Source organism: Podarcis tiliguerta (genome assembly GCF_965153285.1).
Source record: "Podarcis tiliguerta genome assembly, chromosome: 1".
Classification (NCBI taxonomy): domain Eukaryota; kingdom Metazoa; phylum Chordata; class Lepidosauria; order Squamata; family Lacertidae; genus Podarcis; species Podarcis tiliguerta.
Window position 1 is genome coordinate 80110874 of NC_139534.1, and position 25991 is coordinate 80136864.

Genomic DNA, 25991 nt, shown 5'->3' on the forward strand with positions numbered 1-25991 from the left:
TGTGCCTTAGGAGAATGCATCATCTCTGTGTGGAAGTGCTACCTTGAGAGAAGACATCTGGAGCCTCTGAAAGAGATAGTACACAAAGCTCATTTATTGTGCAAGGAAGGGAAAAAGCAAGAAAACTCACTTTGTAAAAGACTTTGCCTGTAGGATTCTTTGTTCATAGTTAATTGTGTTGACTAACAGTTAATTAGTGACTTCATGTATTTATTTTGAAATTTGCCTTGGATTTCCCAGATTTTAAAATGTAGCTCTTGAAACTTGCTGGCATGCCTGCTGCATCATCAGACGCTGATCCAATAAAAACATTATCTGCCCACAGTCTGTTGTGGGAGATATGTGGCTACAACAGTGCTTTGTAGGAATAGGAAGCCAATTCATTCATTTCTTGGCTTTACTACCATGGCCGTCATGGCTTCAGTAGTGATTGTGGTGATTGGTGGCAGCAGGCAGCAGCTTTGTAATGTTGATAGATTTCCAGCATGCCTTGAACTTAGGCCAGCAGTCCAGTTCTTCTTCATTGCTGTCCTGGGGATAGGAAGAATGGCCAGAATCATGTAGAATGAAATGTTCTGTAGCCCAATATCAGCTTGTGCATTTCATTTACCATTTTCATATAGGGGGATGGGGAATGGGAGAATGATGGTCCTAAATATTCCTTGCTACATACATGCCAGGCATTATTACAAAACTACATTTATATAGGACTTGCTATCCTCTCTTGTTATGCTACAGAGTAAGTAAGCCCAGCGCTCTCTCTCTCTCTCTCCCCCTCCCTATTGGACAGATGGCACTTAACAGCACTTTGAATGCTGATTCAGCCATCTGTCTTGCACCCCATTTTTCTGGCAGGTGGTCCATTTTTAAAAAACATATTAAAATGTATTCATTTAAACTTTTAATTTTTCATTTTACAAAATAAAAATTTTAAGATTTGTAAAATCATTCCATGGATGGGACAGATTAAAGTCTTAATGTCACAGGAGTCAGTCAATCTGTGCTGTGCATAGCCAGAACCACGTTTTCCTGCATGGAAAACAATTTGTATATAAACAAATACACATCTGGCTTGACAACTAATATATGTATGTAGCTACGTATCCTTTCTCTAGTACATATAAGGTTAGTGTGCTTGGTATACAGTGGTACCTTGGTTCTCAAACTTAATCCATTCCAGAAGTACGTTTGACTTCCAAAATGTTCAGAAACCAAGGCATGGCTTCTGATTGGTTCAGGCACCCCGGAAACAATAGCTGACAGCCGCATTGGACATTTGGCTTCCGAAAAACATTTGAAAACCGGAACACTTACTTTCGAGTTTTCAGTGCTTGGGAACCAAGGTGTTTGAGTACCAAGGCGCTTGAGAACCAAGGTACCACTGTAGCAACAATCAGATACTTCATGCTCTCTTTGTACCTTTAGTAATTTGCCGTCTCATTTATACCTTGCAGCAGACCACCGTGGTTTGATCTTCCTCCACCTCCTTATTCCTCAGAATCCGAATCCCAGAGTCACATAGAACTCCCTCCATATCGCTCTCGGACTGGGAGTGTGGCGAGCACAGATGCTACAGGGGCAAGAAGTCCAGGGACTGTGGACAGTAGTCGGACGAGAAGCACCGCTGCCAGTGTGGACTCTCGCGGCGCACCGTGTGAAATTACAGCTGAGCAGAGTGACTCTCTGATCAATTCAGATTCTGTCAGAGTGCTGTAAACAGTAAGGTTCTTATGGATCGACTGCTTGGACTTGGACTGGACCTAAGAAGTCCAGGGTCACTTGGACTTCTTCTACACAATGACTGCAGTGTATTAGGGAGATTCTCTAGCGCATTCCACACTGAAAGAAACCGGGGCTTTGCAAACACCGTTAACAGCTTTGCCTCATGGGAATGTGAATGACACCAGTGGCCTCGGCCACATTAGTCTCCAGTGTTTTGTTTTGAGCTTGTGGGAACAGTTCTGGAATTTCAGTTCAGATTTAACTTTGACTTTCTGTAATACATCATGCTTTTAAGGTATTTCAAGGGTATTGACTATGTGCATGTGTCGGAATATAATATAATATATGCACATGTGCCTAGATCTATACCTATATTTCAAAACATCTCTACGTGTTTTTTCTTTATTTTTTAAAAAATGTGTATTTATGTCTTGTAAGTATGTATGTAATATACAAAACTTGCATTATGCAAGTATTGATCTGTGTTGCTGGGGGCTACTGGAATCACCACAAGGGGGCGGGGAGCGGAATCCAAGCCTGAAGAGGAAGCAGAACTGCTATAAATAACCCAACATACCTACGCTACATCCAGTTTGACTTGCTTACTTTGTGCTGGAATACGGAACCTAATTTTGAGGTCAGCTTTATGTCCATGTTTTGATGGTTAGGTGTCAAAATAGCCAGTCTGTAGACTCATCTAGTAGTCGCAGAGTACTTTATGTCAGCCTTTCCCCCAGTGCTTAAGACTTTAAGAAGTTTCTCTTTCAGGGTTTTGTAGCGATAATTACTGTGTCTTGGGATTTCAGCTTCCTATCCAGAATGGGAATGACTTGACTAGGCATAGGCAAACTTGGCCCTCCATTTGTTTTGGGACTACAACTTCCATTATCGCCAGCTAACAGGACCAGTGGTCAGGGATGATGGGAGTTGTAGTCCCAAAACATCTGGAGGGCTGAGTTTGCCTGTGCCTGGGCTTGACCATTTGGAGGTTCCTTTTGAGTCCCCTGTTCTGATAGATATATGAATGTCTGTCCTCCTCTCAAGATTTTAGAGTGTTTCAGGCTACATGTGTGCCAAAATTAATCTTTCTGGTTGCAGTTAGAGGCATGCTTTATTTCCCATTTTAAGAGAGTGAAGCGACATTTTTCTCTCTCTTTTACCCCCTTTCCCCTTTTTATCATTTGAAGTGCCTTGAAATATGCAGGTACCAAATTTCAGAGCTGTAGCTCATCAGGAAATAACTTTGATACTCTATGAATTACAACTGTTTTGATACAGGGGAAAAAGAAATCACATTCACTCTTTGGTGTTTGCTGGATGAAATTATGATTCACACTCTATACAGCAAGCTTCATTTGCTACATTCGCAGCAGCATTTTCAGTACGCAAAGTAGAGGGGCATGTTAGCTTTTTTCTTTGCCTGCTTGCAAACACTCAACTGTCCTGTACAGCACATATCGCTGCAAACACTGGCATACACATGACACTCACATTGCTGCATGGTGTGACTCAGTCTTTAAAATGATCAGTACTTGGGCATCATTCAGCCCCTGAAATCAAGTTACTGTGTTTATAGGCTTTAATTGGCTGCAGTGTCTCCTCTTTTACCCAATGCCTTTCTTTTGGCTGTACATTTGTGTTGAAATATTTAGTTTTGGACTTCTAAAATAAATACTTTTTTTTAATTGTATGTTTGCATCCCTCCCTCCCCCCACAGGTCAAAAGAAGAAAGGAATCCCCCCCCCCCTTGGGAAACTAAAAAAGAAAGAATAAGCCTGGATATCTCAGTTGGTTAGAGTGTGGTGCTGATAACGCCAAGGTTGCAGGTTTGATGGACAGCTGTATATTCCTGCCTTGCAGGGGGTTGGACTAAATCCCTCCAGACGCTTTTGGCCTACAACTCCCATGATCCCAAGCTAGCAGGATCAGTGGCCAGGGATGATGGGAATTGTAGTCCTCAAAACATCTGGAGGGCTGAGGTTGAGGAAGCCTGGACTAGATGATCCTCAGGGTCTCTTTCAACTCTACCATATTATGATTCTAGGTATAAATAGGGCAGTATAGTGTGCTTTTCAAGCTCATTGCAAGGAACAGCTTAGTAACAGGACAAATACACTAGCATGTCTCGGAACTGTGCACATTTGGTAATGTTAAAATTTCCTTCAAAGGCAGCCTTATTTTCATATTCATATATCTTAAAATTATGCCCTCTATTGTGGTAACACTAAACCCCTGAAGGGGCTATAACTTTTGAAGAGTGCTGAGAATTTGAATGTTTCATAACTGAATTTAACACAAAATGAGGTTTTAAACCTTATTTTAAATAGTAATGCATAAATAGTACATTTTCCCCCTGCAGTGCATTAGCTAAGATTCTTCCTAAAGTGTTGAAGTTATTTACATAAGGCAGGATCCAAAGAGCTACTTTAGGCACACCTAAGGGCTTGGGCATTCCTTGTATAGTTTTCTTTTATTTTCTTACTGTCTGCTATTCATTCTCACATATTTGTCCCTTCAGTTTGACATGGCATAGGAGCAGCTCTTTAAAAAACACAAGCCTGAAGCCTCCATGACCACAATCCCAGTCAATAGTATTTGCCTAATACAGGGAAGGGGAACCTTTGACCCGCCAGATTTTTTATTTTATTTTTTTGCTGGCTGGGTCTGATGGCACTTGGACTCCAACAACATTTGAAAGGGTGCAGGTTCCACATCCCTAGTCTAATACATGTTCATTTCTATCAGTGGAGCAGTGCATATTCCAGGAATAAAAGTTCACATTCTGGTGGTTATATTCCAAATAGGGATGCAATCCAGCAAAACAGACTTAAGGTGTGCAGGATCTACTTTTCATTTTACTAAAACTCCCAAGATCCACGCATTGGAGTCGGGCACAAAAGACCTACACTCAGTGCTATTTTTCTAGAAAAAGAGGTGCCAGAACTCACCCCTTGTTCTCTTATAATGGCAATGGTATCCACTGAGTTGCAGCAAGTTCCAGCTGAAAAAAGCCCTGCTTACACATAGAATTAAAGAACACGGTGCACCTGAGCACCTGCTGAGCCCAGGGACTTGTTTTGAGTCCCAGAACTGAGCTGATGAGTTCACAGTGCTTCCCCCCTTCACACAAAAATCCATTCCTGGTTATACCCCCACCCCCATACCCCTCATTTCAGCAGTCTTAATTTAATGGTGTGGAAGAGTTTTCTTGGCAATCAACCATTAGATACTGATCTACCTTCTGCCCACCTCTGATGTATATAATTGAAATGTATTTTGGTTCCCAGGAATAAAAATGGAGTATTTATTCATTTTATTTTATTTAACAATGCTTATATACCTCTTGATTGTAAGTCAATCCTCTAAGTGGTTTACAAGAAATAATCTCCAAATGAATAGTTCAAAACTTCACCAAAACTTCACCCTAAAAGGAGCTTAATATTGGGCAGCAAAAAATAAAATGGCAATCAAGTTGCAGCTTCTGATTTTTAGCTGCGTATTGCTTTTATTGTCTGTTACTAGAATATTGAGTTTGCCTCAAATCTGCGGAATTGCCCTCATTATTTTAAAGATGAAACTGCTGCATGAGCAAGTCAGGCTTTGTCACTGAATGGACACCCACTGTTTTGCCGTGGCTTTAGCTTAATTAAATGAGATGGCAAACATATCTGAGCTGTACAGCTTCAAAATACAGGGGGAGCACACAAAACCCAATGCTCCCCCCCCCCAAGAACATATTGTACATAGAAAAAATATATAATGGAAGCTAAAGCCCTTCTCTCTTACGTTTAAGTTCCTCATGTGCACCCTCTGTATGTGTCCATTTGTATGGACGTTTTTTAAAATCTGAAAGGGACTTAAATTCCATACAGCGGAAATAGGAAGCAGATTATTGATCATTTCTGGGGAACTTGATGTGCAGACAGCCTTGTGCTATTTTCACTGTCAGATCATAGAGATTCGTGTTTATAAAAATGTTTCATTGCTAGCCATTGGCTGTATTAGTTTTACATTAACTTTAAATTTTGATTTTCACAGGCTTTATAGAATTGTCTGTACATCACTTTGGGAGCAGTTGCTAAAAAGTGCCCTAGAAATCTTGCAAATAAAACAGATCTGGTACAGACATGCCTGAGGCAGCTGAGCCTCCACTATCAGCCTCTGCATCTTACTCCTTGCCTCTTGAGAAGGTGCTTTCTCCATTATGCCCTCCCCGGTTACAAATTAAGCTCTTTATATGATCATAGAGAGATATTGGCCGTCATTCGGCAGGTCTTGTAAGTTATATTCTTAGCAGAAACTCCGCATTTAGAGGGTTTCTTCGGTGCTCTGTTTCTTCTTTGTTGTAGTGGTCCTGAGAAACATTAAACTGCTTTTGAATACGTCTCCAGTTTTTCCCTCCTTTCTTAAAGATCTGAAGTTTGTGGGCAGAAGAGGCTATTATGATATATATATATATATATATATAAAAACCATAGCATATCTTCAGATACTGCTGCAGGCTGTGGCCAGCATATCATACATTTTAAAGGTTCTCCCAACTTTGGCTTAGATTAGCCTCTTGGTAGTCTCAGAAGTGGGACGTGGGTGGCGCTGTGGGTTAAACCACAGAACCTAGGACTTGCCGATCAGAAGGTCAGTGGTTCAAATCCCCGCAACAGGGTGAGTTCCCATTGCTCCGTTCCTGCTCCTGCCAAACTAACAAGTTTGAAAGCACACAGTGCAAGTAGATAAATAGGTAGCACTCTGGAGGGAAGGTAAACGGTGTTTCCGTGCGCTGCTCTGGTTCGCCAGAAGCGGCTTAGTCATGCTGGCCACATGACCTGGAAGCTGTAAGCTGGCTCCCTTGGCCAATAAAGCGAGATGAGCGCCACAACTCCAGAGTCGTCCGCGACTGGACCTAATGGTCAGGGGTCCCTTTACCTTTTCCTAGCCTCAGAAGTGCCCATCTCAGTAAGCAATTCATTTCATCCTTTTGCCTTTGAAGAATGTAGTCTAACAAAACAAAAGCCAGGTCCCTTACGCCTTGCTTGAGAAGGTGCAGTAGCAGCAGTGTGATTGAGAAGGTGGGACGTTTATCCAGTTAAAAAGGGCATTGCATCTTTTCAACTGGAATTACGACATTAAACCTATATGAAGTTTCTAAACTCAATTGTACTTTGAACTTTTTAAAACTGAATTGTATCTAAGTATACATGCCATTGCATCCAGGGTGCAGCTGGGCATAAAAGAGATGGCTGTGGACAGAGGTAACTTCCTTCTTTAGCCAAAACCACCACACAACACCCTTCAGAAACTATAGTTCCCAGGATTCTGGGGGGGGGGGTGCGCTTAAAAACGTGTGTGTGCACAGTCTTGAGCAGGGGTCAGCAACCTTTTTCAGCCATGGGCTGGTCCACCATCCCTCAGACCATATGGTGGGCTGGACTATATATTTTTTTTGGGGGGGGAATGAATTCCTTGCCCCATAAATAACCCAGAGATGCATTTTAAATAAAAGCACACATACTACTCATGCAAAACCATGCTGATTCCTGGACCATCCGCGGGCCAGATTGAGAAGGCGATCTGATCTTCAGTCTCATGTACGCTCTTCCATTCCCTTTCCACAAGAGTCCTGGTACTTAAAGGGAGCAGCACACCAGGAAACATCCACTCTCAAATGTAACATTCAACGTGTACTGCAAGCTGCCAGCTACACAATTTTGGTTCAGGCCTCCTTTTCAAGGAATGCAAATGCAGGGTGTATTCAGTCTTCCCTACAAGACTCATATTGCAGCCCAGAGTCTCACTAGCTACGTTTGATTGGTGTATTGGCAGCTTAAGTGAAAATGCTGAGAATTTTATCCCCTGAACCCTTTTATTTTCCATTCTCTCCATCCCATGGAGACAGCCCCCCCCCTTTAAATCGGCTTGGTTTTCTTTTTCACTTTGCTCTCCCAGTTTTATATAAGAAACAAAGTAGGAAGTTGGAGATTTTAAACCCATGCCTGGCTAATGTTACCTGCCAAAAACTGGAAATGTTTCAAATTATAGTCTGGTTTGTTGTCACTTTTGTCAGCTCATTATATAGCTTGGACCATTTTTGCAATATTGGAAGGTCAGCAGCAGCAGCTTGGCTGAGTTCTGATGTATACTTTATACATTTAACATGTTCTTTTGGGGTTGTTATTGTTCAGCATCATTAAATCTCTTAAAAATGTTGATCTTTCTTAAAGCTGTTTGTGAGTAGGGAAAGGAAATTAATCTTAAGTTAGCTGCAAAATGCAGAGAAGATGCCTTTATTTTGCTTTCCAGTTTTCTGAGCCTCACATTATTGTCACAAAGGCAGCCTGAAGCCGCGTGTTCTTTTGCCTTTATTAGCTCTCAGCCTTGCCCCCTGATGGCCCCTGTCAGATGCAGGACTTCATTATGTGCAACGAAACTCCTTTAATTGTCTCTTTCATCATACGCTGTACATAAGGGCAAGAAATGTTTTTAATCAAAACTTCTGCGGTGAAATAATTTGGGGAGGAAACATCTTGATGGAAAGGAAAGTTCAGAAATAATAAGGCTTTTGTTGTTTGCTTGATTGCACAGTAATGGCTCCGAGTTCCAGTTTTGCTGACTTGTCTGCAAATGTGCCTCTCTTTTTTTCCTTCTCCTGGTGAATTATAACTTAGCAGAAGCTAATATTCACTGGCGTGTTTGGAGCTTTTAAACCTGGTCTGAAATGCCATTTTCCAGCGTTGCTTTACATTTGCAGGTAGCATAAGGGAAAGGGAACATTTCAGCAATTTTGAGGGGTGGGGACCGCCACCAAGCTTCTGAAACGATGCAACATCATGATGTAAAAAACATCCAGCTTAATGGGGCATGGTGGATGGCAACACACCGAGAGACTGAGTTTTAGCACCACAAGAACACATGCAAAAAACAACACCCTTCCCATCACTCCTAAGCTAAGCCTTGAAACTCTCAAGCAGTTACTCTATGATTCTATGATTCTTCCTGGTCCCCTAGAAGCTTACCAAAATGGTGCTTCACTTGTACAGCCTGCAAATAAGAACATAAGAAGAGCCAGAAGGATTAGGCCATTGACCCCTCTAGCCCCACAACCTGTTCTCACAGCGACCAACCAGGTGCCTTTGAGAAACTAGCAAGCAAGATTTGAGCACGCCTCCTGCGGTTTTCAGCCACTGGTATTCAGAAGCATTTCTGTCTCCAACCTGCGGAGGGAGAGCATAGCCACCGTAGGTAGTAGCTGCAAAAGTCAGGTAGCATTTATTTTATTTTTTGTCTCGGGTGATCTATTCACATAAGAACATGGGAAATCGCCTTAGACCATTGGCCCATTTAGCTCTCTATTGTCTACACTGGCTGGCTACAATACTTCCCTGATTTGTGCAAACTTCCTCCGATTTTGACAACTCACGGAGATGTGGGAAAATAAGTACAGTGGTACCTTGGGTTACGGATGCTTCAGGTTACAGACACCTGTACCTTGGGTACAGAAATAGTACCTCGGGTTAAGAACTTTGCTTCAGGATGAGAACAGAAATCGTGTGGTGGCAGCATGGCGGCAGCAGGAGGCCTCATTAGCTTAAGTGGTACCTCAGGTTAAGAACGGTTTCAGGTTAAGAACGGACCTCCAGAACGAATTAAGTTCTTAACCCGAGGTACCACTGTATGCAGAAATGTTTTCAAACATGAGCTACAGAGTTCAGCATCATTTCTCTCCCTCAGCCCAGGTTAGGATGCCTCGGATTTCTGGACCTAGGTAACATGTTCCCTTCTTCTCTCCTCTGCAACCTGCCTAATGGCAGAGCTGGTCCTGGTTGGCCAGAAACCAGTTCCGGAAGCTAGGTATGTGGTGTGAAATGGCAGGGGGTGGAGAGATGATCCCCCTGTGATCTCTGGTAATATACCTGGCTGGCTTTTTTGCAATATAGCTTGGAGTATTGCAGACATCTCTCTTTTCATGGAGAAACTATTTGATGCTATACCATCAACTAGGCTTCCTAATACTGCTGAATATGTAACTGTTTGACCTGTGCTGATAACATAATAAAATGGGAGAGTGCCAGACGTTTGGGTGAGTCTCACTTGATGATTCAGTTTTGACATTTGCAAATTATATATTTCACTTTTGCTTTTTCAAGTTGTGATGGTTACATTCCATGTGATAAGCTCAGCATTGTATACCGATGAGCTATTCAAGTTACGTCTAGAAAGCTGCTCCCAATCAATATAATATTTCAGGCTAGATTACCTGTCAGTCAAAAGTGCCGAAAGTCCCACAAGCTTTGATGTGCTGGATTCTCTGGAAAGATGGTTTATTGATTGCCAGTAAATCAAGGGAATGCTTTTGCATGGAAAATTTAAAGCCCTTTATTAAATATCACTTTTAAAATCAAAGGCGAGGATTATTTTATTTTTAAATTGCATACACATTCATCAACAATACCAGAGGAAGTAATAATCCATTTAACAACAGAACACAGACCAAGGTACAGTTATATACCGGTAGCTTTACCAAAGTGCACCAAAGAGACTTGAATGGTCTACTTTTAAGAAGGGGAAAAAAGCATTGTGGCATTTGTGTCACTTGAGTGATGTTGGAATGCATGAAGACAGATTGCACACTTTCCCTTTTAACCTTTTTATTCATTCAAACAGAGCTGGGAGAGACTTCCTGACAGAAACCCTAGGGAACCACTGCCACTCAAAGTGGACAACACTGACCTGGATGGACCAGTGGTCTGGCAGTATAAGGCAGCTTCCTATTTTTCGAAGCTAAATTCTAAATCACGCACTATTTTTGTATACTTTTTAAAATTCTGCTTTCTCCTGTCGTTAAGGCTAGATCTTTGTTTTGGTTTTGTTTAATGTTTAAGGTGTCGTCTTTTCAGCCCCATGTGAAGAGCCTCACAACGCTCTTTGTGTTTCAGTGGCATCATCCAAATTTGGTGGCAAGTGTTCAGATATCATTTCATTGTCTGAGAGTTTATGCAATCAGTAATATTTTTGCTGGGTTGTGGCACCTTACATCAGGCGGGGAGGTTGCATATTACATATTCCCCCTGGAATCGAGGGTGCAATGAGATTAAGGGCCACTATCTGAACAATAATCTTGATCATTTGATTGTCCTTTTTACCCATTGTTGTCTCTCTTTCTTTGTATATGTTGCTTGTTTTATGTTGCTATGGCTGTTGGCTAATGCGAATAAAGTTTATCTTATCTATCGAGTTCCCCCTGGAAACAAACTCCCTGGACTTCAAACAAACAAACAAACAAAAACAAACAAACAAACCTGTCAGGGGGAAATGTCAAACCCAGCCTTCTCTGATGTGTTTTTCCAGTGCACATAAGTTTGAATCCAGACTTGGGTAGTCACTTACTAAGCAGTGCACCTCTTGTCTGGAAAAAGCCAGTCAGGGTTATCGGGAAGAGACTTTGGGGTCAGGGTTGGTGGGGCTGTTGAGTATCCATCTGCAGCCTGGTAGGGGCTAGTTTGGTTATTTAGCAGGCAGGGCAGCTTGGAACAGACGGAATTGATGCAGACATAAATTTCAACCTCAGTCATGTAGGGCTGTTTGACTATTTCATACAACTTGAAAGTAAAAGCAGAGAAGATGGTCCAATGCCAAATGTATTCAGTGAACCACATGCAGCATCCTTAGGCTGCCTATGGCTACTGATGCCACTGTGGCTTCCTTTATATATTTGGTCTATGTGAATAATGTAGTTACAAGTGCAATCCAGAGCATGTTTTTCTTCTAGAGGCTTCTTTGTCATGTCTGAGTGCTAATTCGTTAAGTTAAATAGTGCCAATAGCGGTAGCCATTGGCATTTTTGCTGGAAGGATCCAATTAGAGAGTTGCATCCAATGGGTAGATTGCGTAGAGGGCTCCAGTTTAGCACCATCCTCCTTTTATGATCCATTCCGTGACACTCAAGTGTTGCAGGGAAGCTGCAGCCATATTGTGCTGATAAACATCTGGCTCTGATTCTTAGAGAAGTCAGTATGGGAAGTGTAGCTAAAAGAGGTTTAATGCCATTGATCTCAGGATTGCACAGCACAGTGTTAAAGTCATTGGCCAAACGATGCTGAATACTCACAGGGCCCAATGCCTATGGTCATCTCAGTACAGTAAGTACGACATCCCAAAGCTCTCTTGGGCATCACCTAAAAGGTATCTAGAAAGGAAAACCATTAAAATCCCATTGTAGTTCTACAATGTGAAAATCACTTCAGAATAACTTTTAACTTTCAATGGCTTGGAAAGAGTAACTGCTTTAAACTAGTGGCCTGAAGGTAAATAAAGCTCCATATCCCATTTGCTGGCCATAGCAGAAGTTCTTACTGTGACCTGCAAATCCTCTGTATTTAAGTGTGACCAATCGTTCAGTAACAAAAGTATGGCCATCAGTTTGTCAACTCAATAACAAGATGTCTTGCCCTCATTTCAACTAAGACAAGTTTTTATTTTTCAACAAAGCAAATAGCCTTCATTTTAATTGCAGGTGCCACCTACCACCTTGAATACATTGGCCTTGCAATAATAGTAATGGGAACAATCCATCAGGACCTTCTCCTGCAAGGAACTTTTTGAAATGGACATAAGCAGCCAAGCGCAAAAATTGTTTCTATTGCACTCACATTCATTTCAATACAGCTTGTGTATCAGAAATTCCTAATGGGTTGTACACCAGATGTGTCTTTGCTTTTAAAAAAGAAAAGAAACCTCTTTAAAACCGAAAAATATTTCTCACAGGTGCCCGTGATAGCTTGAAGTTAATCTAGGGCTGTACTACCCCTCCTATTATTGCTCTATGACCAGATTTTCTGGAAACAGGAGGTTTACTAGCTTCTGACAGACCTAGAGTCTACCATTCATCCTTCAAGTTCCCCTTTCAGATGGCTAGGTCTTAAACAAGCTCTCTGGAAACCACAAGTGCAGTTAATTTCCATTATCATAAACAGGGAGATAAAAGAGCCTTAGAATCATCTCTTTCGGTAGCACAAGAAATCTCAAAATCAGGAACAGCAGGAGTCCATTTGGAGTTGGCTTCATCAATCTCACCTATATTTTGGTTATTGGGTGTTGGGCTGCATACACACCATTCATCTGAAGCATATTTAAAACACATTACAACCACCAGAGAATTGTGGGAACTGTAGTTTGTTAGGGCTGCTAGGAATTATAGCTCTGTGAGGCACTACTGTTCCCAGAATTCTTTGGGGGAAGCCATGTACTTTAAATGTGACCTTTTTTTTGTCAGCAGAGGCCAATCAAGGGAAGAATCAAATTACTATTGTTCAAGAATAGTCTCTAAGCTCTCTTTTCTGTCCCAAAATTGCTGTATCTCTCTTAAGTCAGTCAGAAAAAGCAGACTTTTCATAGTTAAGTGTCCACCGACAGCATCTACACCAACACAAAAGACAAACCCACAGCATCAAAGGAGTTTGATGCAAGCAAGAAGTCGCTCCACTGGCCCTGAAAGCTTGTCTGGAATCGATTCAGCCTGCATTGATCCTTCGCCTTATAAGACGATATCCGAAGCTTGCGAGAAGAAAGTTGTTAAGGTCGCTTAATTGATATTAATGTAACATCTCAGTGGTGTTGGACTAACCACATGCAGATGCCTATGAGATTTTCACAGACTGTGGACTAATTATATGTGTCTCCTGTCGCCGCCAAGCTGTTGATATCCAATCTTCTAAATGTTAGCACAACACTGCTAATAAACAAAGGACACATCTGACATGTTTGTCGTCAGCTTGTTCTTCAAATACCTGAAAGGCTGTCACAAAGATATAGGACCAAGAGCGTAGGAAGCAGCCTTCTACTGAATCAGATCATTGGTCCATCTAATTCAGTACTGTCTGCACCAAATGGCAGCAACTCTTCTGGATTCCAAAGAAGGGATATTTCCTGGTACTTCCTGGAGACGCCAGGGATTGAACCAGGGACCTTCTGCATGCAAAGTAGAGACTCTTCCATTGAGCTACGGTCCTCCCTCATCTAATGGGCTTAAGATACAGGTACCCACCATTTCCCACCAAGATTTCCATTGAACCTTAGGAGCAATTTTTGGATGGTAAGAGCGGTTCAACCATTACCTAGGGGGGTGTTGGAGGCCTTCAGGCAGAGGCAAGACATCCATTGCATGGGCATTCTCTAGCTCTGGATTTCCTACATTGAGCAGGGGGTTGGAGCAGATGCAGTCAAGACCCCTTCCAACTCTACACTAGTGGCCAAAATTGTGGAAACCTTTTGGGAAAAGTGTATTTCTGAGGTTTGATGGCTCATAATACCACTTTTTTTGGAGTAATACCATAAAATTATATATCAATGGAAAAAAATTAATGAATAATGTGATGCAATTATCTGTACAGTTGTACCTCGTGTTGCGAACTGTCCCCCTTATGAATTCTTCCGGTTACGCGCTCCACTAACCCGGAATAAATGCCCCTTCTTGTGAACTTTGCCCCGGGATGCGAGAGGAAACCACGCTCCGACAGCACGGCAGCAGTGGGAGGCACCATTAGGGAAAGCGTGCCTCATGTTATGAGCGGTTTCCGGTTACGAATGGACCTCCGGAACGGATTCAGTTCCCAACCAGAGGTACCACTGTATTAAATAAAAAGTTATAGCCAAATAACCAGAAAAAGGAAGCACAACTTGCTTAGGTTGCTTTCCTTCATTTGAATGTAGCCAATGAGTATGAGGGTTTAGAGAGCCAATCAGGTGTTATGAGCCATCAAACCTGAGAAATACACTTTCCCCAAAAGGTTTGGGCCACTAGTGTATGATTCTAAGTTCAGCCTATGATCAGCCATTAGTTGCACTCTTAACATTGCTGTGCATCCCATAGGTTATCAAAAAGTTGTCACTCCATGTTTTCTATTGCTTGCCAATTCCAGGGTGTTCCTTACCACACCCCATGTGTTTCTTGCCACACTTCCCACTTCTATCCCTAATAGGGATAGTCATTTTTGGTCTACCATATGTGGTCTTTTGTGGAACTCTCCTGACAGCTTTAACCATTTATTTGAAAGCAGAACAATTCTTGGCCCCAAACCTTTAAAAGAATTTCTGAACATGGATCTAAGTTCTGTGCCAGGGAAGAACCTCACAGTCCTTTGCTATGGATTTTCAGTTATGTCTAGAGGTGAGTATAACAACAGGGCTTCCTCATGGCCATCTGCTTAGTTTATGAACAATAGCTCAGTCCTTCTGAATGCTCAGCCAATCCAGACCCAATCAGGATAAGGGTTGTGACTCTAAAACCGAAGAGAAAAGCTTGCAGAGCTTTGCTTCCTGTTTCACCAAAGACATAAATTTACTCAGTGCTAAACTTCACCAGACCCATAAAAATTTGATGGGTCACAGAGAATCCAAACTTTATTTTGAAGGCCAAAAGAGATGGAAAACATACCACTCTCAACGCCATCCAATCCCACATGATTTGTTGGCTGGCTGATCTCTTTCTTTAAAAATTCCCATAATAATTCCACTTACGACTCCGAATGGAATTTCCAGTTAACAAAGGTCTTTGTGCGGATGATCCATGCAGACCAAGGCCAACTGACTTACTGCAATGCTGAGCGCATTTAATTCTCAGAAATAGTGGCTCCAGTATAGCTTTCACCTAAGCAGAACCCTTTACATGGGAACATAGGAAGCTGCCTTATAATGAGTCAGGTAGACAAACCAGAGGAAGAAGCCCTTCAACAACACAAGCAAAATAACCAAGTCAAGAAACAAAAAAACGCCCCCCTCCGAGTAATAAAATAATAATAAGACATATGATCATAATTGTTGTTGATACATCTCTTTCTTTGCGGTCAACAATCCAAGCATTATACATTACTATGCATCATTTTGTGTCTGTTAAAACTGTGGGGTTTTTGGTATATACACTTTGACATAACGTTGTTAGTGTATCTGGAGACATTTCTCTTGAATTCTCAGGTGGGTGCTATTGTGGGCCACCTTCCTGAAGATGATAATGCTGCTTTGTTTACCAAAAAACCACAGCCGCAGTGAGATCCAAATAGCAACGCATGCGCAGCGGCAGCAGAAGCTGGAGGGAGCACTCCAGCTGCCTCGTGATACAGAGAAGCAATGGTCAAGGCTTGCTTGTCCACAAGGGCACCTGTGCAGCGCAGGCCAGGCTGCCACCAGGGCACATGCCTGGAGGCCGGAGGATGAAGGTGGCGGTGGCTGGATGCTGCCATGGCCACGCTCAACATGGGGGATCTGTGCTGCATGGTGGTGCCCACCAAGTATAGCTGCTTCGCACAGTGAGTCGCCTGCAAATAAAGGAGGGTATAAAACAGCAGGATTTCAAGTTGCAGCCTTGAAGAGTACGTATTGTAAACACTTTGCTTCCCATTAATGAGAGAAAGTGCTGGGGGGGGGGCAATCTGAATCTCCCTATAAGATGGTATAGCCCAGCATCTTGTCACATGGTTTTGGTTTCAAGATGGTGGTGGTGTCAGCGTCTGAGTTGGTGACTGAGGGGATGAGTTCTGGCACTTTTTTCTAGGGGGGGGGGGGAAAGCACTGATTATAAATATGTGCCAGTAAGAGACCCATGTGCCAGTCCAGTGAAAATGCAAAAAAAATGCATAACTAAATCTCAGCAAGTCTGAACTATGAATATGAGTCATTAAGGTTCATATTCTCAGGTTGCCATAGGTCTGGAATTTCCTGGACGGAAGCACTGTCCGGGTTGCAAATGCATGGGAAAATCTGAATGTAATGAGAAAAATCACATAAACTTTGCCAAAAGCTTAACAACTTTTGTGTCTGGATTTTCACTTTTGAAATATGGCAGCCCTATCATATTCATATCAATGAAATGAATATCATATATAAAAAATACCATGCATCTGTAGAGTTAATGTACAAACTTAAAGCAGAACTACAGTTAATGTTGCTAGGCAGTAGTACTTAGTAGACTGAACCTAGGATCTTTTGCCTGCAAAGTAGATTCTCCACCTCTAAGCTGCAGATCTTTCCGTTTCCAATACGCTCGAGTACCCCTGTCGTTCACATATGCTGAAACTGGCTTGTACTTGAGCCCTTGTGTGATTCAAATTATATTAATTACTATCCAAATACAGGCAATTCTTCTGTATCATATGTTAAAACATTCTTTAGTACGTTGCTGAACATAAATCTCACTTATATTCGCAAGAAAGCCATGCCAGGGAAAATGGTATCTGTGCCAAAGCCAGCCGTCATAATTGATCACGTATATTCACTCTGACATCTAAACACATTTTCCTGAAAGCAGTGATGGCATTAAAGTTCAAACATCTCTGACTGGCGGTGCGCATTTACTTAGCTTGCAATCTGCAAATGTCGTTCAAAGCTAGTGCCCCTTCCCCTGAAAAGAGTCTCCTGCTCACATTTTAAACTGATGATATTTTAAGGTTCTGTGACTTGAAATTCCTCCAACAGGCACAAGGTGGTAAGTGCTTTGTTAGCAGTTGATACAGTCTGTTCATTGCTGAAAGTGACTTGAACTTTAAACAAATGGGCATATCATTTACAGAAGAGCACCGTGGCTACTACTCACTCAGGTCCAGAATGAAGCATATCACATGTTAATGGAACCTTTACAAAAGCAAATCAAGTTAATCCAGTTGTTGCACAGGTAAAAACCTTTGATAATTGGGGGATAAAAACTTGCCTTGGGGACAACAGGCCAACCAATGCCCTGCTGACCTGTGCAATGTCCACTTGTACCTTGCATGCATACCAGGGCAACAAACAGCCTGCCCTGATGGGCTTCATACAACATTCCCCCAAGCTCTAGCATGGGGACAATTGCAATTGAGGTTCACAGCTGATGGTCCCATTTTGTTTCAAGCATCATTGTTTCAACATAAAGGCCAGTTCGTTCATGAGTATTCAACAACTGATTAAAGCAGTGCTTCCCAAAGTGGCCGATACTGCTCCTTGGGAGGTGCTGGAATGATCCAGGCAGGCAGTAGTAGCCTTGGGTGCAGTTAAAGGGTGTTGAATAAAACATGGGCACAGTGGAAGCATAAAGAAAGAAGAAAAAATTGAAAAACCATTTGTACATGTTTTATCTGCTGTGTAATGACGCCTACCACCAAGTTGGGCACTGTTACAGGATGGCAACAATGCCTCCCCTGGATCTGGTGGTCGTGCTGAAGGCGAGGGGTTTTCCTGGGCTTGGGTGAACCCTTTTCAGCTTCATCCAGGCCCAGGAAGTGGATTTCAGCTTTACTGTGTTCTAGGACAGGCTTCATCAAACTCAGCCCTCCAGATGTTTTTTGGCCTACAACTCCCATGATGCCTAGCTAGCAGTACCAGTGGTCAGGGATGATGAGAATTGTAGTCTCAAAACATGTGGAGGGCCAAGTTTGAGGAAGCCTGTTATAGGACATAGGTAGAAATATATATACACAAAAGAACACATATCTATCAATGCATCTTTCAGTTTGTTTGCTTAAAGAAGGTAGGGGGGCACGGAGTAATTTTTTTTTCTGAAAAGGGGGCAGCATGCCAAATTAGTTTGGGAACTTCTGGTCTAAAGTGACATTAAGTGGTGACTTTCACAGATCTTACAACATCATGGATAGACTTCGCATCAATAGGATGCAGGTGGCGCTGTTGTCTAAACCACTGAGCCTCTTGGGCTTGCCAATCAGAAGGTCGCGGTTTGAATCCTCGTGATGGGGTGAGCTCCCGTTGCTCTGTCCTGGCTTCTGCCAACCTAGCAGTTCAAAAGCATGCCAGTGCAAGTAGATAAATAGGTACCGATCTGGCAGGAAGGTAAATGTCATTTCTGTGCGCTTTGGCTTCCATCAGTGTTCTGTTGAGCCAGAAGCAGTTTAGTCACACTGGCCACATGACCTAGAAAGCTGTCTGTGGACAAACGCTGGCACCCTCGGCCTGAAAGTGAGATGAGCGCCGCAACCCCATAGTTGCCTTTGACTGGACTTAACCGTCCAGGGGTCCTTTACCTTTAGACTTCTCATCACTTTATTGTCCACTATTTTTGTTTATTTGTTTGTTACCTATGCTAAAACATCTGCATTGGCTGCACATTTGCTATCAGGCCAGGTTCAAGGTTCTTGTGTCAATACACAAAGCCCTGAAGCACTTGGGTCCAGGACCATCTGAACCCTTATATCCCACCCCAATCACTGAGATCACCTGAAGCAGCGCTATTAATTGTTCCCCATGCTGCAGAGGCCCAACTAGTTTCAACCGGAAGTCAGGAATTGGATGATGTTGGTCCTATGCTGTGGAATGCTCTTCCAGCAGAGATTTGGCAGGGATCTTTGCTTTTGACCTTCAGGCATCTCTTGAATACCCTTTCATGCCAACAGACCTATGTGTCTGTTTTATTTTTATTGACTGATCAATCGATTAGCCAGTTGCTTGAATGATTATTCATATTGTTTTCAATGGTGTTTTATGTTCCACACCACCCTGATACATGATGATACAGTGGTATAAAAATACTGTAATAAATAAAAGAAATAACTGTTAATTGCCGAATAACTTGAGTTCTGTATCTGGTATACAACCAAATCCTTTAAAAACAATTAAAACACTAAATCCATAATGACAATATACATTTTTTTAAAAAAAAAAACACAGAACACCTCTTGTTTGCCTGAAAATGACTTCAGGAATTCTCTTTGATGATATATTTGGGGTTCGGGAATTAAAGAATCATCCCTGCTACCTCTATATTAGCAGAGCATCAAACACAAGATGACTAGAAGTGTGTGTTGGGGGGGAGCAGAGAAAGTGGATTGAAATTATTTTCAGATCTTTCCCCCCTCCTTCCTTTGAAAATTCAGGTGAAGTTAATTAGATGGAATAGTAGCAGCTTCTGATCTGCAGCAGCTTCTCTTTCATCTTACCTCTCCATTAAAAATAAATGTATTCTCATTTCTAGTTTGAAGAAAGAGAAAAGGGGAGGGAGGAGCGAGGGAATGAGGGAGCAAGGGGGGTAACCTGGGCACCCAGGGTCCTGAAGTTCCCCAGATTCATTAAACTTTTCTGGTAAAATCTTGAGGGCACTGGGAACTGCAAGTAACAAATTAATGTGAATTTAGGAACTAATGATCCATTGTGAGGATGGTCAGTGGAAGGAATGGTTCACATTCTCAAAGAAATTGTAAAATATTAATACGCTTCGTAATTTCATTAACATCCTAAATGTGTTCGGCTTAAAACGTTGAGAGCAGCAAGGATGTGGAGATATGATAGGTGTTTCCCTTAATCACGTCTGACAATCTCAGTCAGTCAGGACTCCACATTAACCCTACAGCTCATTAATCACATTTAAGGCACCCCCATTCATCATGATTAAGAACACCCTGCTGCTATCCTAATGGATATTAAAATATTAATAAAGTCAAGTTGGGCAAGGATCATAGGCTGCCTTTTTAGATTGTATGTGCCTTGGGACAGAGACCTGTCTTCCTGTCACACTGTAAAGCACTATGCATACTGATAGCACTTATATGAATAAATGCAGGCCCACCCTTTATTTCCAGGGAATGGACCAGGAAACATTTCCGGTGCAGGAAATTTAACAAAATTAACTGGGCTTTTTATATCAGAGATTTGTAAGGTGGTCACCTCCTGGTTCTCAATTTATACTACTGCCCTGCAGAGTCTGAATAGAGCAGGTAGGATATATTTTAAGGGTGCACATGAGCCCAAAGATTCATCTTGTACATGTATCTAAAAATTCTGATCTGTTTCTTAGCCACTCTCTTTGTTCTCTCCTCTTCAGTCTGTGCTCTGGGTTCCAAGCCACTCTATATAAAAGCTGTGGGTGCCCCATTCACTATATTGGGGAACCAGCTGGCTAGAACTCCCCCCCCCACCTTTTCCAAAGTGGTTAAAATTGGGGCTGACCTGCTCCAATTAAGTGTATCAAATTATAAGTACATAGATACATGCAAGGAGTTTTAAGCAAGGGTTCAGATCACCCCCAGGATTGGGGATACCCAAATTCACTGTTGAAAAGAAGTGAGATGGGTGCTTGATTGATGCCAACATGATATGGACAAAGCAATTTTCATTCAGATACAAGCAGCTTCTAATTTGCAAGCCCCCAAGCTGGGGAGGAAGAAGCTGACCACGAATGGCACCCCCTGGACTGGTTGTTTGTATGAAGGCAATCAGATGGGGTCACCTGAGGGAGACTGAGGTTGGTGAGGAAGAGTCTCTTTTGCCATAATGATCAGCCTCCACTGCCAGCAAGGCCCCTCTAACCCTAATAGTTAGTAGTAGACTGTGGGCTCCCCATCCCATTTTAGGGAATGACAACCACTCCACTGACCTGCATAGGGTAAGGCATAGGTAAAGGTAAAGGGACCCCTGACCATTTTAGGTCCAGTCGTGACTGACTCTGGGGTTGCGGTGCTCATCTCACTTTATTGGCCGAGGGAGCCGCGTACAGCTTCCGGGTCATGAGGCCAGCATGACTAAGCCGCTTCTGGCGAACCAGAGCAGCGCACGGAAACGCCATTTACTTTCCCGCCGGAGCGGTACCTATTTATCTACTTGCACTTTGACATGCTTTCAAACTGCTAGGTTGGCAGGAGCTGGGACTGAGCAACTGGAGCTCACCCCGTCGCAGGATTCAAACCGCCGACCTTCTGATCGGCAAGTCCTATGCAAAAAAACCAAGCAGATTTTACTCTCTCTCCACCCAAATCACGATGCATGGAGTGCACTAGAAAATAATTCACTAGGATTAAAAACTACTGGTAGGTCTTTCTGTCATAATGAAGAATGATCCTTGAGCTCTGGACATTTCTCCTTTCAGCTTGCTTTCCTTTCTTTGTGGGGGGTGTCAGTAGTTCAATGTTTCGAGAAACAAAGTCACCGAACCACTCAGAAGCTTAGGTATCCAGTTCAGAAATGTGAGAACCATCCTATAAAATTGTTTGTTTGTATTTTTTTTTAAAAAAGTGAAAACCTTCCCTGAATCACCCCACCTTGCCTTGTAATTTGAGGTACGCATAGCCAATGCACACCCCCTAATATATGTTTAAGTGACTCATTTCCCATAGTGGATCAACCAGTCGGCTGCAGGATGGGAAGAGTCCTTGACATTTGCATGCTGTGCTAATTGCAAAGGGATGGGTCACCTTATTAATTTTTTTATTGGTAAAATTAACAAGGAGAAACGAGAAATAAAATGAAAGGAGAGAAAGGAGGAAGAGAAACGGAAAAAAATGTAAGATACAAATAATACAGTACTATTAACAACAGTAGACTACCACCAGTTCACATTGCAGACATGATGCCCATCAGTGCACAAATCTTAAACAGAAAAGTTCATATAAGTCCCTCAGATGTCCAATAGGTATCCGCATGAAATTGATGCCTATATGAAATACGTTTCAGTGTCGCCAGGGCAATGAAGCCCTCAGACCATGGCACAATAGACAGTGGGTATTTATCCTTCCAGGCTCAAAACCTAAGTCTCTTAGCTACCATAAGGACTCACAAAATCCACTTTTGTTGTCAATCTGTTAATCCCCATGCTACAGGAGGGAACACATTTTCCCAGCAATGAAATGTTGTTACTGAGCCCTGAGAAAATATGATTTCCTAAAAAACCCCACCGTATTTACTAGCTGAAGGAAATTACATTTGAGTCCTCCTTAAAGTATAAGAGAAAGGGCACACTCTTGCGAGGTAGAACAGAATAAGAGAGGTTTGCTTCTGAATTCCATCGCTGCTGCCACCATGTTGACTCTTCTGAATCTGAAACCAAATATGTGGAGAAGGGGGTAAACCTGCTAGCAGGTTGCCTTTAATTCTCCTTAAAAGCATGCAGCATGGACAACCGATTAGGCAAATGAGAGAGTCAGATCCTGAATGAACAAAGTACTGAGTTACCTCCAAAGTTCAAATTCTTTTATTTGAACAATTCAAATAAGTCTTCAAACAAGTCTTTTATTAAACAATTCAAAACGGAGAGAATGAGAGAAAGAACAGTTTGCATTGAAAACAAAATGAAGAAAGGTATCTGAACTGATATATTCTCCAAGGAAGATTCAGTAACTTTCAAGCAGAATATCTTTCATGGATGTTCATCCAGGAAACAGACGCAAGGAAACATCTGAAATATATTGGTGTTATGTATGCAAGCATCGTATGCATGCAATGCAGGCCTAGGCCTTCAGGCCTCCTGGCGCTCAGGAGCTTCATCTGCATAACAAAAGACAGAGAGGATTCTAAAACCCTCCAATGACATTGTTAGTAGCTGGCAGGCTGCCAATCCCTGCTGAGATAGGATCAGTGCTGGGATTCGCTAATATAGTGGTACCTCAGGTTACAGATGCTTCAGGTTACAGATGCTTCAGCTTACAGACTCCGCTAACCCAGAAATAGTACCTTGGGTTAAGAACTTGGCTTCAGGATGAGAACAGAAATCGCGCAGCAGCGGTGCAGCGGCAGCAGGAGACCCTATTAGCTAAAGTGGTGCTTCAGGTTAAGAACAATTTCATGTTAAGAACGAACCTCCAGAACGAATTAAGTTCTTAACCCGAGGTACCACTGTATTGTTTGTTTGTTTGTTTTGCCTGGGCCAGCTTAAGGTATATATACTGTGCCAAGTGTCCCTCTTTGTCAGTCTTGTTCTTCTTGTTCCTGGTATTCCAATAAATCCTTTTGGAACTCAGTCTTGGGTCCTGCCTGAACCCACCTACACTTCAATTATGTTCAAGGGACAAAAGATATTCAATCAAAATGCAGTAAAAGAATACGTGTGGTGTCTGCTTTTTTATGGAAGTGGGTGCTTAGTCCTTGTCATTCACAAGGTTTAGGGGAGGAGACGTGTAAATTGGGTTCCTATTAGACAGGAAGAAAATAAGCCTCTCGATTTCCCTCTTGAATGAGCCAAAATATGAGGGTAATCGTTGGAATCATCCAAATATATTGATAGATGAAGGGTTTTGCGCTCCTTTGTTCATTTTAAGCTGGACAAAAGCTGTGTACACACCAGAATATTCATGTACATAAATCTATTTCCCCCCTTTCATTCACACGTCAGCACTTTCAGCTGAACTTGGTCTCAGTGTTTCCCATCCACGTTATTAGGTGGTATTTGAGAGAGTGTATTTGCCCTTTTGTTGTTGTCCCCTCAGTTGGTACTTCCTTGCTCTCCCTGAGTTCCAGAAACGTGAAGTCCGTTGTAAACCTGCTCACTGGTATTTGCTTACCTGTGCACAAGGGCTATCTTTTTATTAATTTTTGAGGTAGTAGTTTTCAAGTATATCTGACTTGCACAAAAAAGTGGGCTAAAAACTAAAAATGTGCCTGTGTTGCGCCTGGTCCCACCAGCAGCCTGCTGAGGAGTGCACCACCCATAGAAGTTAGGATTGTGGTGATATATAGCATCCAGCGAAATGTCACCAAACAAGTAGAAAACAACAACAAACCCACACAATGTGCCTCAGCATGTTCACAGTTGGGTTACATGTAGTTTTACATGCCTCTTACCATATTACCTGCCGTTAAGGAAAATCCAAATTAAATGGGGGAGAAATGCAGGCTGCCACTTGGACAATGACATCTTGCAGACGTAAAACAAAGCATGCAAGCGTGGGATGCATCAAAACTGTGGTTTGTGTACAGTCACAGGAAGGGTTTTATATCACTCAAGATATTGTGAAGTTGGCCTTGCGAGTGGCGGCCGTCAGCTCTCATTTTGTCTTGCTCTGCAACATCCTGTTTTAGTGTTCCTATTTGGACAATTTGTACACCATCCACTTCCTAAATAATCTGATTTGAGCCTGTCCTCTCTTGCAATTTTACTGGGCCTCTGATTCGATTTTGGCTCCTCCGCCGCACTGGCAGCCTCTAGATCTGCAGGTGAATGCAAGAACTTCTCTTTCGGGCCTTCTCTTTACTTTTCCAAAATTTGTGTTGAAGCACCTCACTGCTGAATTAGGCTTTGGGAGGCAGAGCTGTGAACGGAAGCCCTTCTTAGATCTCGGGTTGCTGCCGCATCTCGTGGATATCTGGCATTCTGTGGCGAAGGCATGAGAAATCTCTGCCTTCCACCTCCCTGCTCAGCAGTAGCACTGCGGGTGAAAAATGTGCACTTTTCATGCCTGCTTACCCGCTGCCTTTGTGCATTCTCAAGATAAGCTGCATCTGCCAGCGGCTGCTCGTTAATCACATCCACAGCCAGCCTGTGGACTAAAGCAGGCCTGAAGCGGGACTACCTTTTCGTTTCCTGGCATCTGGGCACCACCAAGGGGTCCGGGCAAGCAAGTGTGGCTGGCTGAATGGCAGATGTGGAAGGGACAGGGGGGAGGAGGCAGAGAGGAGGAATAATCTTGGCTACTTTTGTACCCTGAAAGCCCATTTCAACTGGAGTTTCTCAAGCGGAGAACACAGATAAATAAACCCACCTAGGTTTTAGCCCAGTTACTTTGACGACAGCTCTTTGAAATGCACCAAGTGTTCCCTTGCTTTATTTATTTCTTTTCTTTTCTCCTGGACTACAAGCAAGCCAGTGTTTTCCAATTAAAGCAGGAGGCAAAGGGAAAGGGATTGGGGGAATCGCAGGAGAGGCCTTCTGGCGCTTCTTTCTCTGACAACAGACAAATCACACCTCCTTTTTTAATGTTCTGATTGGATATATTAGTTCCAAAGCGTTGATACACATTTTTATTTTGAATGCTCTTTTGAAAAGTTGTCTTAGAGGGCCAGCTAAGCACGAGAGCAGAGAGAGCTCAAAGATGCGGGTGGATTGGAACAGATCCTGTCAGTTCATGGACCCAGATACAGTGGTGCCTCGCAAGACGAAAAGAATCCGTTCTGCGAGTCTCTTCGTCTTGCGGTTTTTTTCGTCTTGCGAAGCAAGCCCATTAGCGGCTTAGCGGATTAGCGCTATTAGCGGCTTAGTGGGCTTAGCGGATCAGCTGATAAGCGGCTTAGCGGATCAGCTGATAAGCGGCTTAGCGGATCAGCTGTTAAGCGGCTTAGCGGATCAGCTGATAAGCCGCTTAGCGGCTTGGGGAAAAGGGGGGGGGGAGGGGAAAAAACCGCAGGAACTCGCAAGACATTTTCGTCTTGCCAAGCAAGCCCATAGGAAATTCGTTTTGCGAAGCACTTCCAAAACGGAAAACCCTTTCGTCTAGCGGGTTTTCCGTCTTGCGAGGCATTCGTCTTGCGGGGCACCACTGTACTTCCAGTTGTGTATATTAGACTAACGTTATAAACCTTCTGGCGCTTCTTTCTCTGAC

The 25991-nt window shown here is 42.7% G+C and overlaps 1 protein-coding gene and 1 long non-coding RNA gene across 4 annotated transcripts in view; one reads left to right on the forward strand and one right to left on the reverse strand.

Annotated features, from left to right (window-relative positions):
• The window catches only part of LDLRAD3 (low density lipoprotein receptor class A domain containing 3), a 115565-nt gene extending 109457 nt beyond the window's left edge, over positions 1–6108 (forward strand). Inside the window, exons 6-7 of one of the 3 annotated variants that reach the window (XR_014510915.1) lie at positions 1455–2390; positions 2424–6108. Coding sequence is in view for 2 of the 3 variants with exons in the window: in XM_083439419.1 (XP_083295545.1) it covers positions 1455–1716 (262 nt within the window). In the remaining variant the exon portion in view is untranslated. Of the gene's footprint in view, positions 1–1454 lie in introns of all 3 variants that reach the window. The other 2 variants (XM_083439419.1, XM_083439420.1) reach the window with 2 other exon arrangements.
• On the reverse strand, positions 4662–13402 carry LOC310681843. The gene is made up of 2 exons (XR_014513651.1): positions 6646–13402; positions 4662–6280 (listed from the first exon to the last, which is right to left on the reverse strand). It is a non-coding gene; the product is annotated as an uncharacterized lncRNA (long non-coding RNA).
• Positions 13403–25991: the final 12589 nt, after the last annotated feature.